Source organism: Lissotriton vulgaris, chromosome 1_2, assembly GCF_964263255.1.
Source record: "Lissotriton vulgaris chromosome 1_2, aLisVul1.2, whole genome shotgun sequence".
Taxonomy (NCBI): Eukaryota; Metazoa; Chordata; class Amphibia; order Caudata; family Salamandridae; genus Lissotriton; species Lissotriton vulgaris.
In genome coordinates, this window is record NC_141686.1 from 255300946 (window position 1) to 255319184 (window position 18239).

The 18239-nt window shown below is 48.2% G+C and overlaps 1 protein-coding gene across 2 annotated transcripts in view; it reads left to right on the top strand.

The window, feature by feature from the left end:
• DUSP12 (dual specificity phosphatase 12) overlaps positions 1-18239 on the top strand; it is a 154881-nt gene that overhangs the window by 66917 nt on the left and 69725 nt on the right. For both annotated transcript variants that reach the window (XM_086953170.1, XM_086953171.1), the window contains exon 5: positions 3522-3615. In XM_086953170.1, coding sequence (XP_086809296.1) covers positions 3522-3615 — 94 coding nt within the window. The remainder of the gene's footprint in view (positions 1-3521; positions 3616-18239) is intronic.

Genomic DNA, 18239 nt, shown 5'->3' on the forward strand with positions numbered 1-18239 from the left:
GAAACTCGTGTACAGGATATGAGGTGTAAAAGCATTACGTAGTTACTTGAATTTCCTTTCTAGACAGATATTTGCTCTCTGTCAAGAGAAGAAGAGACAAAGTACCCTGTGGACAACTCACAGGGAGAAGTATTTGGGTTCAGGAGGAAGGGCGAGTTGAATGTCGCTCAATAATTTCCTAACTAAAGGATGTTGACCCGTGGGAGAACTGTCAATTGGAGCACAGCCTGCTTAAATGGCAGATCTAAAGATGTGCACAACATCTGATCCCACAGGATTCATGCCCTTATGCAAGCATGATCCCATCCATCTAAACTAGACGGTCTAGTATCATTTAACTATTAGGCCAAAGGCTAGAGCGGTCGACCTCGAAGCTAGGGAACCGGGCTTGAGTCTCAGCAGGGACACTCAAAATCGTGGGAAATCCTGGAATTCTGAGCAAATCACGTGCTCTTTCCGTGCCTAACAAAAATTAATGTGTCTGTCTGTAACACAACTGGTGCTCCTGTAAAGTGCTCGGATACCTTCAGGTAGAGTACGCGCTTTGTAGAACTCAACAAAAAAACTGTTCCATCTGCCCAAGCTTTGGAGCGGAGACTCTGGTTTTTGTTAAAGTCCTGGGATTTTCAATTGTTTCCTGTAATCTGCCAAGCCATAAACTGATAAGCTGCAGAGTGCTTTCTACCACTAGTCTGTGGGGGTTCTCTGGTGGATTCTGGGGAAGATCATGAAATATGTAAAGATACATTGGAGAATCCCAAGAAAGTTCTATCAGAACTGCATACCATATTGGGGTTACTAGGGACAGGTCTACCTTTTACTGTCTCGGTTGGGCGGAGAGGTGTGTGCTTATTGAGAATGGGAGAAAAGTGCAACCAGCTTCTCTGCTCCAATCGTGAAGGAAGGTGTCCACTGATGCAGCGTTCAGGTCCAGTTTCATGCTGAAGTATAGTTCTACTTGGTGGTCCACTCTTAAGGCAAAATATCAAGAATGAAAAGCTCCATTGGTTTCTATCTCCTTGAATCCCAGTGGGTCCAGTTTCTACAGGCTCATGTCCTGCGAGTATCAATAATGCCAATACACCACAGTGTTGTATTTCCCCATCAACTATATATGGCTGTTGAGGCAAATGTTGCAGAATTTTCTGGCCAGTTCCTAGCAGGCCTTTGATCTTTTCTCTCCCTGGTGGTTGATATAGCCTACTTCTGAGATGCTGTCCATCTTCAGAAGGTTGCATCTTTGAAATCGGTCTTTGGTCCAGCACTGCACCACAGAAGATTCTGCCAAGAGTTGATGTGAAGTCTCTGTTATAGAACTGACCGTTTTCCTCACCACAACTCGCTCCCCAGTCACTTCTTCTGGCATCTGATTTGTTGTTCAATTATGGGTTGGAACCGAAGATCGCTCTCCTGCTCCATGACGGAAGGCCGACATCTGTTTTCCTCCTTGGCCTTGTTGAATCGAGGTGTTGTTTCCGAATAGGTTGCCCCTCCGAAGATGGTAGTCTTCTCACCATTGATGGGTCATTTAATGCAGTGGGTGCTGGGAATATGGTCTATTTGGATGGCAAGAGGAGGCTGATCAATTGGGCAATCTGGTGTAAAGATATGTTTGGCCGTGAAAGGTCCTTGTTAATTTCTTGCTTAGTCTTTGACATTTTCATTTAGTGGGAGGCTCAAGGTACTCATTGAAGTCTGTTACAAACCCAAGGAATGTAGTCTTTGTGTTGGTGTAAGTAGGGGCTTCTTTTTGATGGTCAAGCAGAGAGATAGGTTCGGAGAGCCTCTTCAGACTTTGGTCCAGCATCAAAATGCCTTCTAGGTTGACTATACCCCTTGCTCTAAGTGCAATGTTGAGTGAATGTTGAAACCTCAATTTCAATTGGCGGAATATGTAATAGAGTGGAAAATTGGGATTGGTGAATGTTCTCCAACTATAAGTGGAGGAGTACCAGCCACTCGTTGAAGTCCGTAGGATTTATGACCGGGCACTGTCCACCATCCTCCTGCCACCGACAGGTTGCTCAGGAAACCCCGGTGGTGAATGCTGGTTGGGGGAAATGGCACCTTTTTGAAAACAAATCTGCAACTACCTCATCTATAAGGGAGGCGTCTTTTTCTGAAAATGTCAGAGTGTAAGTGGTGCTCAAAACCTGCCACCCTACTCCCTACTTAAGCTTGAGAAGGAGGTACACTCACCATTAAGGGTACTTGGACATAGTTTCCTCATAAGCTGCCTCTGGATCTCAGTTGGAGCGGCCAGTCTCTGGAGGGAAGAAACCGAATCCTATGTGAATGTGGCAACAAATGTTCCTCAGCTGTTTTTATTTATTCTGGTACAGACCCTAGAACCGGGCATACAGACTCCAGGTGGAGCAGGCAAATACTTCAGAGGCTCCATGGTCTGGAGCACTGGTCCAGTGCAATCAGGAAATCATAAGCGCTGCACTGGCCAAGTGCAGAGAATAATGACCTTGTCTCAGACATCCAAGGTGGAGTATAAGAGCACCCTTGTGAGGTCTGCGCACCAATCCGTGGAAATTGCCATGCTGACGCGATTCAAGCCATTGAAAGTCGTGTGCGAAGTTCAGAGGCATATCCACTGCTCTGCAAGCAAAATAGGGGGAGGAGGGGGAAATGGTTATTTAAATATTTAACTTAACTATCAGTAACAGTCCGTAAGACATTCCCAGACCCCACAGAAGAGAGCTGGAATCACTTTACTGAAGGTCTCCTGGAGCAGTGAAGAAAGAGGGAGCATGAAGAAAGGGACAGGGCTATGAGAAGCAGCCTAGAATATGATTGGATGGGACTTAGTCTCTCCCTTTCCCCAGTGTTGCTGTGAAACTTAGTTTAATACCGTTATGATGTTATGGCTGTTTGAAAAAAAAGGGAAAAGAGTAGAGTGTTTTCCTCACCTCTGGTCCTGACACAGAATTACAGGATGTGTTTCAAATGTAGAAATCCTTTGGCTGTCGCTGCACTACTGCATGGAACTAGTTTTCAGAAGAGCTTTCCACCATAGATTTGTAAAATCTAACTTTTTTTTATTTTTTAGAAAAACCAGAATGGGTGCCTGCTTGGGTAGCCAGTGTATGCGCTGTTGGCTGCCAGCAGCACATGTGCTTTTGTTTACTTGGTGCATTCTCCCACTGCAGTGGAGTGGGGGTTTTAGAAGTTGTCAGCTTTTCTTTTGTTGACATGCTAAATTAGAGGGCCGTGCTTGCAATTCCTTCCTCAAGGTCTCATTGGGTTTAGTGTCCTTCCACTTAAATAAAATGTGCTCTACCTCTGAAGTGATGAGGAAGAGAAAAACAAAAATAGTTTGTGACGAGGAAAACAAAAATAGTTTAAGTAATTTCTGTGCAGCACTTAGTAAAATGTTCCTACGCACACCTTTCTCCTCCTTACTTCCTTTAGAGACGAATAGTGAGATCTCCGTTATAAAAACACTTTCCACCCATCCACGCTTCTATGTGTTACTGTTAACTGAGTACAGATTTCATTATCTCTATTTGCAGAACTGAAGGATTTGTCAAAGGTGTTTGCTGACGACCCAACTTCCATTCCTCAAGGAAAGTACAATGAAGCAGTCTATAGGTGCAGAAAGTGCAGGTATGATTTATTTCTATAAAAATTAAAATACAAATTACTGGGCACCTGCTGTGTAAAACTAATCACCCCACATTTTAGGTCTCACCTAGGCAGAGCATGTGCTGTCTCTTCGATACATGTGGTGTCTACTTTGTGGGCTTTCTGCCCGCCCATCTTTTTTCATTGGTTCCTTGTAGTGCCCCCCTCATACAATCTTGATGTTCTATGGTACCTTTGTTGTCTTTGTCTCACCTTTTGGTATTTGGTTCCACTGTTGCATCCCGACTTACTCATTAATTTATTTATGGTTTGTCTGACGCACAATTTCTTTTCTTTCGGCTTATTTATCATTGCAGCCGCATCTACTGTTCCTTTGCTTGTTGCCCCCCTTCCCTTGCCTCTTCCCTCCCGATACGTTACTTTAGCACTGCCTCAGACCTTGTCACTTGACACGTGCCATAAAGGTTTCACGTAAACCATGCTTTTTTCCCGTCCGCCACACTTTATCTTTATTTATTGTGGCCGCAGCTCTCACTCTGTTTCTTGTTGCCCCCATCCTTGGCCGCCCGCATCATCATTACTGCTGTACCTTCCACAGGTTGCTTGTTTACGTCTACATCCCAACGAACCGCCGAGGAGGAAAATAAACAAGAAAGAACAGCTGGAGTAGTGATTTGGGGGCTTTGGTTTGGTTGGGTTGGGTAATGTGGGTGGTGGGTAGGTGTTTTGGTGCTTAGGCTTTCTAAACCCTATGGGCTCACAACAGTTGCTTCGCGTCCGCCAGCCCCATTGTTTACTTCTGCACGGCTCACGCTGGCAGCTACACACCAGTTCCTATTCAGGACTTAACGAGGTCGCCTCGGTCCCGGCAGGGACACCCCCTCTCCAGCACCCTCCACTCGCACTGAACATTTTAACTGTGAACCTTCATATTTTAGGTGTCAACAGTGTCCCCTCACACTTCTTTAGAGCTTCTGACTCTTCCCAACGCCCCTCCCCCCCGCCCCCCCCCCCCCCCCTCACTCAAATGGAAGCATCCGCGGCTGCCATTTTTTTCTAGGGTTGCCTTAATTTGCAGACCGCATTTCCGTTCATAAAAAAAGAGCTGGCATGAGCCACTGTTAGGAGGAGGGTGCAAGGTGTCGAAGAGTCTGTGATCTCGCCCAGCCATTGGGCAGAGAGGCCTGGCTAGGTGAGGGGGAATTGCAGCTGCCTATAGTATTATCAGATGGCCCTCTTCCACTCTGCTCCACTTGGTCTCTTGGAAGGCAGGATGAGGCCGAAGACTGCACAGCTCTGGGCGGACCACCTGGTTTGTGCTGTGTGGGCCACCTCGAACTGAACAGTTTGTGGAAATGTGCTGGTTCACACTGCCCTTTAAAGCTTGTAGGGCGTGAACCTTGATTCCATGTGAGGTAGGTCATGGAGCCCTCTAGCTTTCACTGCGCCTCATAGACCTTCTTAGTGACATTTGAGACTTTTTGCTAGTCTACTAATAAATAAAATTGCCCAATAGAGAAGCGGATGCAGGGTAATAAGGTCTTTAATGGAACGGCGACCAAGTCAAGTCAAGTCAATTAATTTATATAGCGCGCTACATACCCAGAGGGTCTCAAGGCGCCTGAAGAAGGGTGGGGAATTACTTGTCGAATATCCAGGTTTTAAGTTGCTTTTTGAATGCTAGGTGGTTCTGAGTGAGGCGAAGGTGAATGGGAAGTGAGTTCCAGGTTTTAGCCGCCAGGTAGGAGAAGGATCTTCCTCCCATGGTGGTTTTGTTGATGCGAGGTACGGCAGCAAGGGCTTGGTTGGAAGAGCGTAGCTGGCGGGAGGGGGTGTAGAAGGAAAGTCGTGTGTTGAGGCATTCGGGTCCAAGTTCGTAAAGTGCTTTGTGTGCGTGGGTTAGGAGGCGGAATGTTATCCTCTTATTGACGGGGAGCCAGTGGAGGTTTTTCAGGTGACCAGAAATGTGGTCTTTACGCGGAATGTCTAGTAGGAGTCTGGCTGATGCGTTCTGGATGCGTTGGAGTTTTTTCTGAAGTTTTGCGGTGGTACTGGCGTATAGGGTGTTTCCGTAGTCCAGGCGGCTTGTAACCAGTGCGTGGGTGACCGTTTTTCTAGTTTCGGTGGGGATCCAGCGAAATGTTTTTTTGAGCATGCGGAGAATGTTGGAGCAAGATGATGAAACGGCGTTGACTTGTCTGGTCATCGAGAGTGAGGAGTCCAGGATGACGCCCAGGTTCCGTGCGTGGTCCGTCGGGATGGGTGCTTTTCCAAGTGCCTCTGGCCACCAAGAGTCGTCCCAGGCGGAGGGGGAGGTACCTAAGATAAGGACTTCTGTTTTGTCTGAATTCAGTTTCAGACGGCTGTGCTTCATCCACTTGGCTACTTCTTTCATTCCTTCATGTAGGTTGGTTTTGGCGGTGTTAGGGTCTTTGGTGAGTGAGAGGATCAGTTGAGTGTCATCAGCGTAGGAGATGATGTTGAGGTTGTGTTGGCGTGCGATGGCCGCGAGGGGGCTCATGTGTACGTTGAAGAGGGTGGGGCTGAGTGAAGATCCTTGTGGCACGCCGCAAATGACTTCAGTGGCCTCTGACTTGAATGGTGGGAGGCGGACTCTCTGAGTTCTTCCGGCAAGGAACGAGGTGATCCATACCAGTGCTTTTCCTTGGATTCCGATGTTTCTGAGGCGTTGAGGGCGACTGTGTCTCCATTGTCCAGTAGAGTTCGAATGTCGTCTGTTGCTGCGATGAGTGCGGTCTCAGTGCTGTGTTTGGCTCGGAAGCCGGACTGTGAGGAGTCGAGGGATTTGTTGGTTTCGAGGAAGGCGGCGAGCTGGTTGTTGACAGCTTTCTCGATGACTTTGGCCGGGAATGGCAGGAGTGAGATGGGGCGGTAGTTTTTGAGTTCGGTGGGGTCAGCTTTGGGTTTTTTCAGAAGGGCGCTGAGTTCGGCGTGTTTCCAGCTTTCCGGGAAGGTGGCCGAGTTGAGGGAGCAGTTGATGACGTCTCGGAGGTGTGGTGCTATGATGGAGTCTGCTTTGTTGAATATGTGGTTAAGGCATGGGTCTGTGGGGGATCCTGAGTGGATGGAGTTCATCAGGCGGATGGTGTCCTCAGTGGAGATTGGGTTCCAGTCATTAAGGATGTTCAAGGGGCATGAAGGTACGGCAGAAGGTTGTGTGGGTTGGTTTTCGGGTTGGTTGTCGAAGCTGTTGTGGATGTCTGCGATTTTGTCGTGGAAGAACGAAGCTAGGGAGTCGCAAAGGGTTTGAGAGGGAGTGATGTCATTGGAGTTGGCAGTGGGGTTGGTAAACTCTTTGACGATGTTGAATAATTCCTTGCTGTTGTGGGCGTTGTTGTCTAGTCGGTCTTTGAATGCGGCTTTCTTGGCAGTCCGGATCAGTTGTTGGTGTATGCGGGTGGCGTTTTTGAAGGCGTCCCTGGTGCTGGTGTTTGGGTATTTTTTCCAGGCCTTCTCAAGGGAGCGACAGAGTTTCTTGGATTTCTTAAGATCATCGTTGAACAAGGGGGCGTTTTTGCTGCCTAGTTTGATTTGACGTTTTTTCAAAGGTGCTAGGTTGTCGGCGCTGTTGGTTAGCCATTGAGTGAGGTTAATGGCTGCTTGGTTGGGGTTCGAAGAGTGGGCAGGGGGGTTTTGAAGAAGCGATGAGGAGATCTGGTCGATGGTGATTTTGTTCCAGTTTCTTCGCAGAGTAGGTTGAGGATGGTTGTGGGTTGTGGTCTTTTTGTAGATAAAGTGAACGCAGCTGTGGTCCGTCCAATGGAGAACTGTGGTGTGACTGAAGGAGATATGTTTGCTGGAGGTGAAGATAGGGTCGAGTGTGTGACCTGCGTAGTGAGTGGGGGTATTAACAAGTTGTTTGAGTCCGAGGTTGGCGAGATTGTCCAGAAGGGTGGTGGCGTTGCTGTTGTTGCTCTTTTCCAGGTGAAAATTGAGGTCTCCCAATAGAATGTAGTCCTCGTGTGGGGTGATAAAGTCAGTGATGTCTTCACTGAATTGTGCCCGGGGTCCTGGTGGCCTGTAGAGGAGGGTGCCTCTGAGTGTGGTCTTGGGGTCGGTGTGGATATGGAAGTGAAGGTACTCGGCGCTAGCGAGGTTGAGGTCTGAGCTGGTTGAGATGCGGATGGAATTCTTATGGACGATAGCGATGCCTCCTCCTGTTTGGTAGGTGCGGTCTTTTCGGATGATCTTGTAGCCTTCCGGGATGGCAATGGTGATGTCTGGGACTGAGGAGGCGTTCATCCATGTTTCTGTTAGGAAGGCGACGTCCGGGGAGATGTTGTCTAGTAGATTCCAAAGGTCGATGGCGTGTCTGTGGACCGAGCGGGTGTTGAGCAGGATGCATTTTAGGTGGTTGGTGTCAGATCTCAGTTTGGTGTTAGTGGATGAGGAGTTGGTCTTGGTGCCGTCATACTTGCAGGAGTTGCATGTGAAGGGTCCATGGGTGTGTCCAGGAGTGGCTTGGGCGCAGTTGGGGAGTCGGCAGCGGTTTAGAGCTAAGAGGGTGGAGGCGTCGTATGTAATGCGGGTGGGGTGGGTGGTATGGGGGCCAGGGGGTCTTGCACTGGGCGCGGGCTTGGCGCGGACAGGTGTAGACGGGCTTACCTTTGGCGCGCATAGGGCGCAACCGCTGCGCGTTACCGCTGCGCGCAGAGGCATCTGTCATATGTGGATAGTGGAGGGGGAGAGGCGAGGGAGGGTCAGCTGGGAGGCGGGAGCGAGGCTGAGAGGACGGGGCTCCGGGTCAATAACAACAAGATGGCCGCAATAACAAATCTGGAGCAGGAAGGGGCACACAGACAAAAGGGGGATCTGTAAACACTCTCACAACAAAGCGCTACGATTTTTCACTGTGTACAAGCGAGCGGAGCTAGATTAAGATCGAGCCAATGAACACTGGACAATGAGCCTGAGCCTGCGCAGAACATACAGCAGTAAAAAAGAATCACTCGATACAGTTTTGCAATTATAGCGCTATGGCAAGCAATCTTCAATCAGTGTAGCGCTTTTATCAAGTGGCAGCTAGCGGACACAATAGCAGAGCAAGACAGCAGTGGATGCAGCCAACGATACCACAGAGGAGCGGGGAGCACGGGAGCGACCGCTTCTGGAAGCACCAGGACGGGCAAAATCATATAGGAGTGGTTTGTTTGGGGTGCCTCTAGGTAGTGAGACCAGCTCCCTAAAAAACGTATTTTCAGCCTTTACGAGGGTGTCAGCATTGTAAAAACCCCAGAGCTCGGCCCCATACAAAGCGATACCTATAGCTTTCGCAGAATAGATCTCCAGTACCGGAGCTATAGGTCTGGAGGTTGAGGCTCTGTGTTCCCTCCCAATGGCTCCCAAAGCTCGTTTATGATTCAGGGCCATTTTCTCAATCTGAGACTGCCATTTAAGTTGGTCCGATATCCTTATCCCTAAATAATCTTTGACACGCTCTAGGGACACATTATCAAGGGTAATTGTACAATTGGCTTTTTTACTTGGGTTAAAATAGAGGAGCTTGGTTTTTGTTGTGTTAATAACCAGACCCCTTTGATTACAAAATGTGGAAAACCGATCCAAAAGTTTCTGAAGCCCCGTAGGTGTTTTGGATACCAATAAGGTGTAATAGTGAAGAAGTGTGGCTCACTGGTTAGAGCAGGCAGACCCTGAAGCAGACGTCAGACCCGGGACCAGGGTTCAATTCCCGACGCGGCAGGGTCTTGAGCTCAAATGTCCATGTACTCGATAATTCTCGCTTCGGTGCCTGACCTAATCATGCGTTCACACTCTGCAACTCTGGGCATTAAGCTTGCTTAATCGCCACAAAGGCCCCCCCTGCGGCGGGATGCCTGGCTTTCACCTTGGGGATGCCCTGTAGGGGCTATCTCACAGGGAAAAGCCAGGATGGGTTCCCAAGGCAAGCGCGGAGATACCCCTTCGGGGGTCGATTCTGGCGCTATATAAGAAACATAATAATAATAATAATAATCGGCAAAGAGCATGGCGGGCACTTTTACACCAGCCAGGCTCTGGGCATCAGCATCAATATCGGATAAAAAAGAGACGACCCCATTCACAAACAATGAGAAGAGGGTGGGCGCAAGGACACATCCCTGGCGAACACCTCTATTCACCGGGATTTTAGCAGTTTTTTGGTCTTGGGTACCCTTACCGTATACGAGCATAGTTCCCATCGTGCATACGAGCCAACAAGTTCAAAATAGGCAAGGGGAACCCCATCTCCCGTAAAACTGACCACAAGCGTTCTCGAGGGACCAGGTCGAACGCCGTTTTTAAATCAATAAAGGCCAGGTAGAGACCACCCTTACCAATGGTTACTATCTTCCAGTAAAGTAGCACCAATCTAAGTACCTGGTGAATGGTGCTTGTGCACGCCCTAAAACCTGCCTGGAATTGGGAAATGATATTATTATCCTCCGCACATGTGAGAATTCTCTCCAGCAGGACCCTGCCAACCAACTTCTGACCAGCGTCAATGAGACTTATTGGACAATAGTTGGCGGGGTCTCCTCTGGGTCCTTTTTTATAAATCGGGATCACCTCGGCTCCTTTCCAGGAAATCGGACCCGAAGCCCCCTGTAGGAGGGCATTAATAAAAATAAAGAAGAACTTGGCCCAATGCTCAGTATTGGCTTGAAAGAGGTCGCCTGGAATCCCATCCTGGCCTGGTGCCTTCCCTTGCACAATTTTGTTAATAGCAGTCTCAACCTCTCTTTGCCCGACTGGATCAAAGAAAGACACACTGGCTATCAAGGGTAATACGTCCTGTCCAGGTAATTCACTACTCTCCGGTGCCACTACCCCTTCGTATAAGTCACTAAAATGGTCGAACCACTCCCCGTCAGTAATGTGATTAGGTATTGGATCTGTGTCGCCTCCACCTGAGTTTCTGACCAAAGCTCAGAACCACTCTCCGTTTTTAGCCTGGCTAACCATCTTCAGCTCCTCCCAATGCATGTCATCACAGGACCTCTCTGCCACCAATAATGCCCGTCTATATTGAGATCGTGCTAGGCGGACCTCAGCAGCGTCTCGGGTTTTGACGGCAAGTATCAGATTAGTTTTTACCCCCCTGCATTCATGGTTATACCATTTAGCTCCAGGTTTCCTGGGCTTACATTGGGTGGACGCCCGAGTGTCAATAAAAAGGGCGGCCATCCTGTCAATTGTTTCATTATAAATCTAATTCGCCGGGGGTTCACCTGGGTCTTTTGTACAACTATCAGAAAGCTTTTCAGTCTGGTCTCTACGATCGCAGCAAGGGTGGTTATTTTGTGCTCGTCAAGGACAAATTTTTTCCATTTGATAAACCTTTTGCAATTTGAGGGGATAATTTCTCTTGTCGCCAATCTCGGTCTGTTACTAGTCCGAGGATCCCCTTTAAGCAACTGGTTCTGCATGCAGAGGGATAGGGGGTTATGGTCGCTATGGATAGATGGAGTGACAATCATGTTGCTCGCATATTTCCATAATTATTTTTTATCGACCAGGATATAATCTATTCTTCTAGGGCATGAAACTCTATTGTATGTACAGGCCCCCGCAAAATCGGATGGTGTACGGCCATTCACAGCTACGAGGGAATATTCCATTAACATAGCATTCATCTGGATGACAATTGGTGTCCATTTTTTAATTGGCGCGATTGACAGTTGTGGTATTCCCCTTCTCGTATCCTCATCATGGAGACCTCCCGCTCCGCTCACCACCAGCGGTTCAAAAGTACAGTTGAAGTCACCGGCGACCATGGGGAGTGAATCGGTCGGACAGCTTAGAAGTGATCAGCTAAAGCGGAAATGGTCGGAGATTTAGCCCCTCCTTGCAGACCTCTGGCAAATTAATTATTGGTTTGAGTATGTGTTGGAATTTAATGTGTGCCAAAAAATGCTGAACAGAATTATACCAAATTTAGCAGAATGTTCGCATTTGTTCTGGAATGGTGTTCTTTTTGTGATCTATACTACTATTATAAAGGAAGAACTTTGTACCTTTGAGGCAGGTAAACTCGGGAACCACAGCGCCAATCCACACACCTGACACATCTTTGTAATCCTCAGGGTGTGCCGATGGACATAGGCTATATAAAGTAAAAAAATACGTTATATTTAAAAAAAATTACATTAAAAAAAAATAGTCCCTGAGAAGTAGTGCCGGCGTGACCTGCGTGCTCACGTCAGGACATGGCGTGGGGTAGGAGCGGTGACGAGCGTCCAGTGAGCAGTAAGTTCATCTTGGGTTAAAGTTATGTGGTTTCTTTTCTGTGAATTTGTGGTTTTAAAACGGCAAATGTCCAAAGACTGTTGGCAGGTTTGCGCTCCGTACCCGGTCCCAGGCAAGCCAAGCACTTCATGGCCTGCTGTTCGCCCGAGTTTGGTTTCATCTCTGCTTTCCAGGGCGGGCAGAGGGGAGAGAGCGGGTGGAGGGGAGAGAGCTGGCGCTGGACGGGTGAATCGGACTTTCAGCAGCAGATGTCAGAAGAGGACTGTAATAAGAAAATGAGAGACAGACGTTGTACATGAGGGTTACAGGCTGCCTTGTGGTTCATACATGCATTTCAACATGATACCCTAAAGATTTAGAGTAGATTCTTTTTTAACAAAGCTGTCTCTGCCGGTACAATGGCTTCAACACTGCATCAGGCTGTAACGCATTCAAATTACCCAAGTCTGCATCTTTAGCCTGGAATATTCTGAAATTGGTGTTTGATGATCTGGTGCATTAGAGGAACATTATCAGAGGCTCCAGACAAAGTAAACAGTCTTAAAGGACTGATTAACTGAAGTGAGGTAAGGCTTCCATGACATCATTGTCGTGTCTCTTTCATTTGTTTAGTGCCTACAGACAAAATGCGTGACTTTGAGGCCGGCTTCCTATTTCTTCATGGGATTAGACACATTTTAAGATGGGTCTAGCAGACTTTTTTGTTAAAAAGATGACATCATTGTTGATAAACAGAAGATCACATAAAATCATTGCACATCTATTATGGCCCTTTCTTTTTGTTCATCAATTAATGTTGAATAAGCATCAATCCTTTATGTCAAAACCTTTAACATGAGACAAAGTCCACAAAGTTCGACAACTAATTTCTGAACAAATTTAATGTTTAATAAATTATATATTTTTGTATATTTTTTTAATATGTTTTTTATAATTGCACAGTTTTCACAGTATCTATACGAATAGACCCATGCAGATTTTGTAATACCACGGAAATTTGCGTGTTTTTTTTAATACGTCCTCTATCCATGGTAAAGATGATTTACTCTTTCATTCTTGGGTTCTTAAATAAGACGCCAAGATAGCTGTCCATAACTTGTGTATAATAGGTGATTCGTTCTTTAAATCTATACTACTATTATAAAGGAAGAACTTTGCACCTTTGAGGAGGGTAAACTCGGGAACCACAGCGCCAATCCACACACCCGATACATCATTGTAATTGTCAGGGTGTGCAGATGGACATAGGCTATATAAAGTATAAAAATATGCGTTATTTAAAAAATTAACATAAAAAAAAGTAGTCCCTTCAAAGTAGCACCGGCCGCGATCTGCGTGCTGACGTCAGCAGCGCGGGGAGGAGCGGCGTCCAGGAACGCGAGGAGGAGCGGGGGACATGGCGCGGGGGAGGAGCGGTGACGAACGGCGGAATGGCGGTGAGGACCGGCGGACAGGCAGGAGGAGCGGTAAGAGGCGAGGAGCGGCGGAGCAGTGAAATGGGGAGTGCGGGGGAAGAGCGGCGGCTGAGGTAGGGCTCCGGGCAGGTGCGGGTCGGGGCAGGCAGGGGTCGGGGCAGGCGGGGGCAGGCGGGGGACGGGCGGGGGACGGGACGGGGCGGGCGGGGGCCCAGGCTGCTTGACAATGTCGGGGCAGGCGGGGGACGGGGCTGGCGGGGGACGGGAGGGAGCGGGCGGGGGCTTGGGCTGCTTGACAATGTCGGGGCGGGCGGGGGGCCGGGCTGCTGCTGCACAATGTCGGGGCGGGCAGGGGTCCGGGAAGCCTGATTGCTCCCGGACAAGGTCGGGACGGGCTGCTAGTTTGGTCTAAATCTATTAAGGTTCACATTAATATTAAAAGGTACTGGTTGAATCTTGTTCATTCCGCTGCCTGGAGGGTCCTTATAAAAGAAATCGAATAAGATTCAACCAGAACCTTTTAATTTAAAGAGGAGGACAAAGGTGAATCCAAAAACATGGACGGTAGTTAATATAAGAACATTTAACAGACTGCCCAAATCTGACCTTTACCATGGCGCAACCATAAAAAGGCACTCGAGTGGCCCTTTCAGTTGTAATTTTTGCTTCACGGAATAGGGCAACGCCTGGTTATTAGAGATTGTATATAAAAGCGTTTGGAGCCCTATGGAGCCCCGCTATCCTCACAGTGATACATACAAATCTCTGATCTACCCTTGAAAATTGAGAGGAACTTCCGTGGCTGGTAACAAGAGAGACTAATAAATGTTCATGTCTTGAAGAAGGTGGTTGGAACGAACATTTGTGCCACCGAAACGCGTCGACGCATCTGTAGCTTCACACAGGGTTGCATCCAAGGAACTTGTTTCTGTCCAATAGAGGATGTAGTTTATGGACATTTATGAAAGAATATAATGAGTTCCATGTGGAGCAACTGATTCAGGATGTCACTAACATTGTGTACTGTATGTTGATGTCTCTCTCTTTTTTTAATTTTTTATATGGTGTTTTTATCTTTTGTTCAGACTGTGGACTGTTCCACGTGTCTTTTTAAATGGCTACTTCGACTGAATAATATTTTTAATAATTTCATTTATCTCTTTGGAGTATTGTATGTCATAATTGACCAGTGGGATCCCGGGTAGTTGATCAAATTGGGGAGTGGTGACCATACTGGTGACTGAATGAGTCTGGATGGGTAGTGTGGTTGAATGATACAGATTAGTGAACTCTCTAGATATCTGTGAATTATAACTGTTCCCAAGAGAACTTTGTTTTTTTGGCTTACCTGTGGTACCCCTTCTCTTGGGTGTGGGGTCGCTCCCTTCCTCTTTGAAACACAGATGGGGAAGGCCACAGTAGACAAAATAATATAAGGGTCCTTGGTCTTCCAGAGTGAGTGGAAGGAGGGGACATGGTCGCTTATTTAGAGTCCTGGTGGCACTAGGGTGCTTTACGACATTCTACACCCTTGAAAGAGCTCATCGAGTGCCGGTGCGACCTCTGGCCCTGAGTTGCCCTCCGCGACCTGTGGTGGCCCAGTTCTTACACTACAAAGACAGAGACATCCTACTACACAAAGCTCGCGCTGATTATCCCTTCGTAGTGAACAATAGTAAAATCTCCAAAAACCCTGACTACACTTTGAATGTCCAACGGAGGCTAGCTTCGTTCTTGGAGTTTAAGAAGATGCATAGGAAAGAGGGCCTCCAATACTCGCAGATCTTACCTGCCTGACTCCGTGTAGCATAAGACCAAAAGATCCCAAAGCAGCATGCGATTGGATTGAGGCAAACAGAACTGAGGGCCCATCTGTGGGGAGAAACCTCGGGACCAAGAAAAGACTCAAGAGGTGACCCGCGTGAGCCCCTGCAAACAGAAGAGAGAGCCCATTGCAGGCAGTAGCTGAGATCATGCGTGAAGAGAGGTCCCCGTACTGAGGGTGAAAGCATTTTCTATGCAATTTAGATACATGAAACCCATTGTGCTAATTGAAGAGTACTGAGGAAGGCAGTGTGCCGAAATGCATTTGCCCAACAAATGTCCAGCGAGTGCTCTGGGCCTTTTTGTTTTCAAATCTATATATTACGCCTTCCAGCTACTTCGTAGAAAACACCCAGACACTTCAAATTGCTTGAGAGAAAGTGTTTATGCCATTGAACACTTTTTCTCAAGCAATTTGAAGTGTCTGGGTGTTTCTTACGGAGTAGCAGGAAGACGTGCTATATATTTGAGTCATCCGGTAACCCGGCCCAGACCGCCCGTGTGACAGCCTGTATTCTAACTGGAACTGATATATCACCTTGGCTGCTAGCGCTATTTTCCTTCTGCGCTGCATTCCCAGATTTTCCATTGTTCATGACGAGCTCAGCTCGTCATCAGCACAGCTCAACTGTGCCTCATGACGAGCTGAGCTCGTCATGAGCATGGAAGGGGTTAAATACATATATATATATATGCAAAAGCAGAATTCAGGTCCGAGAATCCAGACAAGCCCGTAGTTCTTCCAAAGTAATATTTATTCAGCAAATCATAGATTGATGTAGTGTGCAATGCATTACACTGTGAGGGGCGAGCACATGACCAGGAGCACTGTGCGCTTCCACCAATCGGAGGGATGCAGGACTATTTAAAACGCAGGTGGGGCAGCATCCTGGCATTACAGAGGCACCCGAGGAAGGCTAACCAGCCGAAATGCATCGTGCCGGACATCTGTTTAAATAAAAGGCTTCCAAGTGAAATTTCCCCGTGTGGCCTCTCTCTTTCGGTAATGGAGGGGTTTGTTTGCATATTTTCACGCTAGCCAGAAGCGTGTCAAGAGGCCCCGCTCTGCAAGTTGGCTGGAGAACTGCTGGCTCCTGCGTCTGGAACGCTCTTTTTTCATCCGAGGTATCGGAATTTCTCCAGCCCGCCTCAGCAAGTAGGAGATCCAAGGGCTGCTGCCAGGTGCAGCTTGTGACTTCACGAGGGGTTTTCTTCACTGCAATGTAAACCCGCAGCCTAGTGGACACTATCTTCAAGAGGCTCGAGTGTAAGGGGACTTAAGGAAGCACTTTGTGATTTTTAAACGATAACCAGGAATACTTTCAATCTGTCACCTGTGTTTCCCCTGCAGTGCACCAGTAGAGAAGGGAGGAATGATGTTTGATCCGGCTCCGCGCAACCTCCACCCAGGCAAGAGGAACTCTGGGAGATGTAGTGTGCAATGCATTCCACTGTGAGGGGCGAGCACATGACCAGGAGCACTGTGCGCTTCCACCAATCGGAGGGATGCAGGACTATTTAAAACGCAGGTGGGGCAGCATCCTGGCATTACAGAGGCACCCGAGGAAGGCTAACCAGCCGAAATGCATCGTGCCGGACATCTGTTTAAATAAAAGGCTTCCAAGTGAAATTTCCCCGTGTGGCCTCTCTCTTTCGGTAATGGAGGGGTTTGTTTATATATATATATATATTTTCACTAGGATGCCTCTGACATAAAGACGCCACTCCGTGGATGAACAGGAACAACCTTCTTTATTTGCGAGAACTGCGCCAAGCGTCCGTCATTTTTCTGGGGTCCCCAACGCGTTTCGAAGCGTCTCGCTTCTTCCTCAGGGGGTGGCACTCGATGAGGACGGATACAACCACAACTCTATTTATCCATTGCGCATGCGCCCTCCAATGGGTGCATGCTGGGGGTTGTGGTTTGTTGATGCTCCTCTAGTGGAGTCCGTTTTCTCAAAGTGTTTACGTGCTTTTGGTCCATATTTCACTGCCCTCCAGTGGGCTGCAGACACAAAGCGCAGTTCTTAATATGGCAGTTCATTCTCGCCGCTTGTTGACTGTCGGGTGACAGTCCCCGCAGACCTGCGTTGCCTTTTCAGCGGGCGGTGCATCTTCCGCGGTTGAGGCCACCGCGCATAAATCTTTTCACTAGGATGCCTCTGACATAAAGACGCCACTCCGTGGATGAACAGGAACAACCTTCTTTATTTGCGAGAACTGCGCCAAGCGTCCGTCATTTTTCTGGGGTCCCCAACGCGTTTCGAAGCGTCTCGCTTCTTCCTCAGGGGGTGGCACTCGATGAGGACGGATACAACCACAACTCTATTTATCCATTGCGCATGCGCCCTCCAATGGGTGCATGCTGGGGGTTGTGGTTTGTTGATGCTCCTCTAGTGGAGTCCGTTTTCTCAAAGTGTTTACGTGCTTTTGGTCCATATTTCACTGCCCTCCAGTGGGCTGCAGACACAAAGCGCAGTTCTTAATATGGCAGTTCATTCTCGCCGCTTGTTGACTGTCGGGTGACAGTCCCCGCAGACCCGCGTTGCCTTTTCAGCGGGCGGTGCATCTTCCGCGGTTGAGGCCACCGCGCATAAATCTTTTCACTAGGATGCCTCTGACATAAAGACGCCACTCCGTGGATGAACAGGAACAACCTTCTTTATTTGCGAGAACTGCGCCAAGCGTCCGTCATTTTTCTGGGGTCCCCAACGCGTTTCGAAGCGTCTCGCTTCTTCCTCAGGGGGTGGCACTCGATGAGGACGGATACAACCACAACTCTATTTATCCATTGCGCATGCGCCCTCCAATGGGTGCATGCTGGGGGTTGTGGTTTGTTGATGCTCCTCTAGTGGAGTCCGTTTTCTCAAAGTGTTTACGTGCTTTTGGTCCATATTTCACTGCCCTCCAGTGGGCTGCAGACACAAAGCGCAGTTCTTAATATGGCAGTTCATTCTCGCCGCTTGTTGACTGTCGGGTGACAGTCCCCGCAGACCCGCGTTGCCTTTTCAGCGGGCGGTGCATCTTCCGCGGTTGAGGCCACCGCGCATAAATCTTTTCACTAGGATGCCTCTGACATAAAGACGCCACTCCGTGGATGAACAGGAACAACCTTCTTTATTTGCGAGAACTGCGCCAAGCGTCCGTCATTTTTCTGGG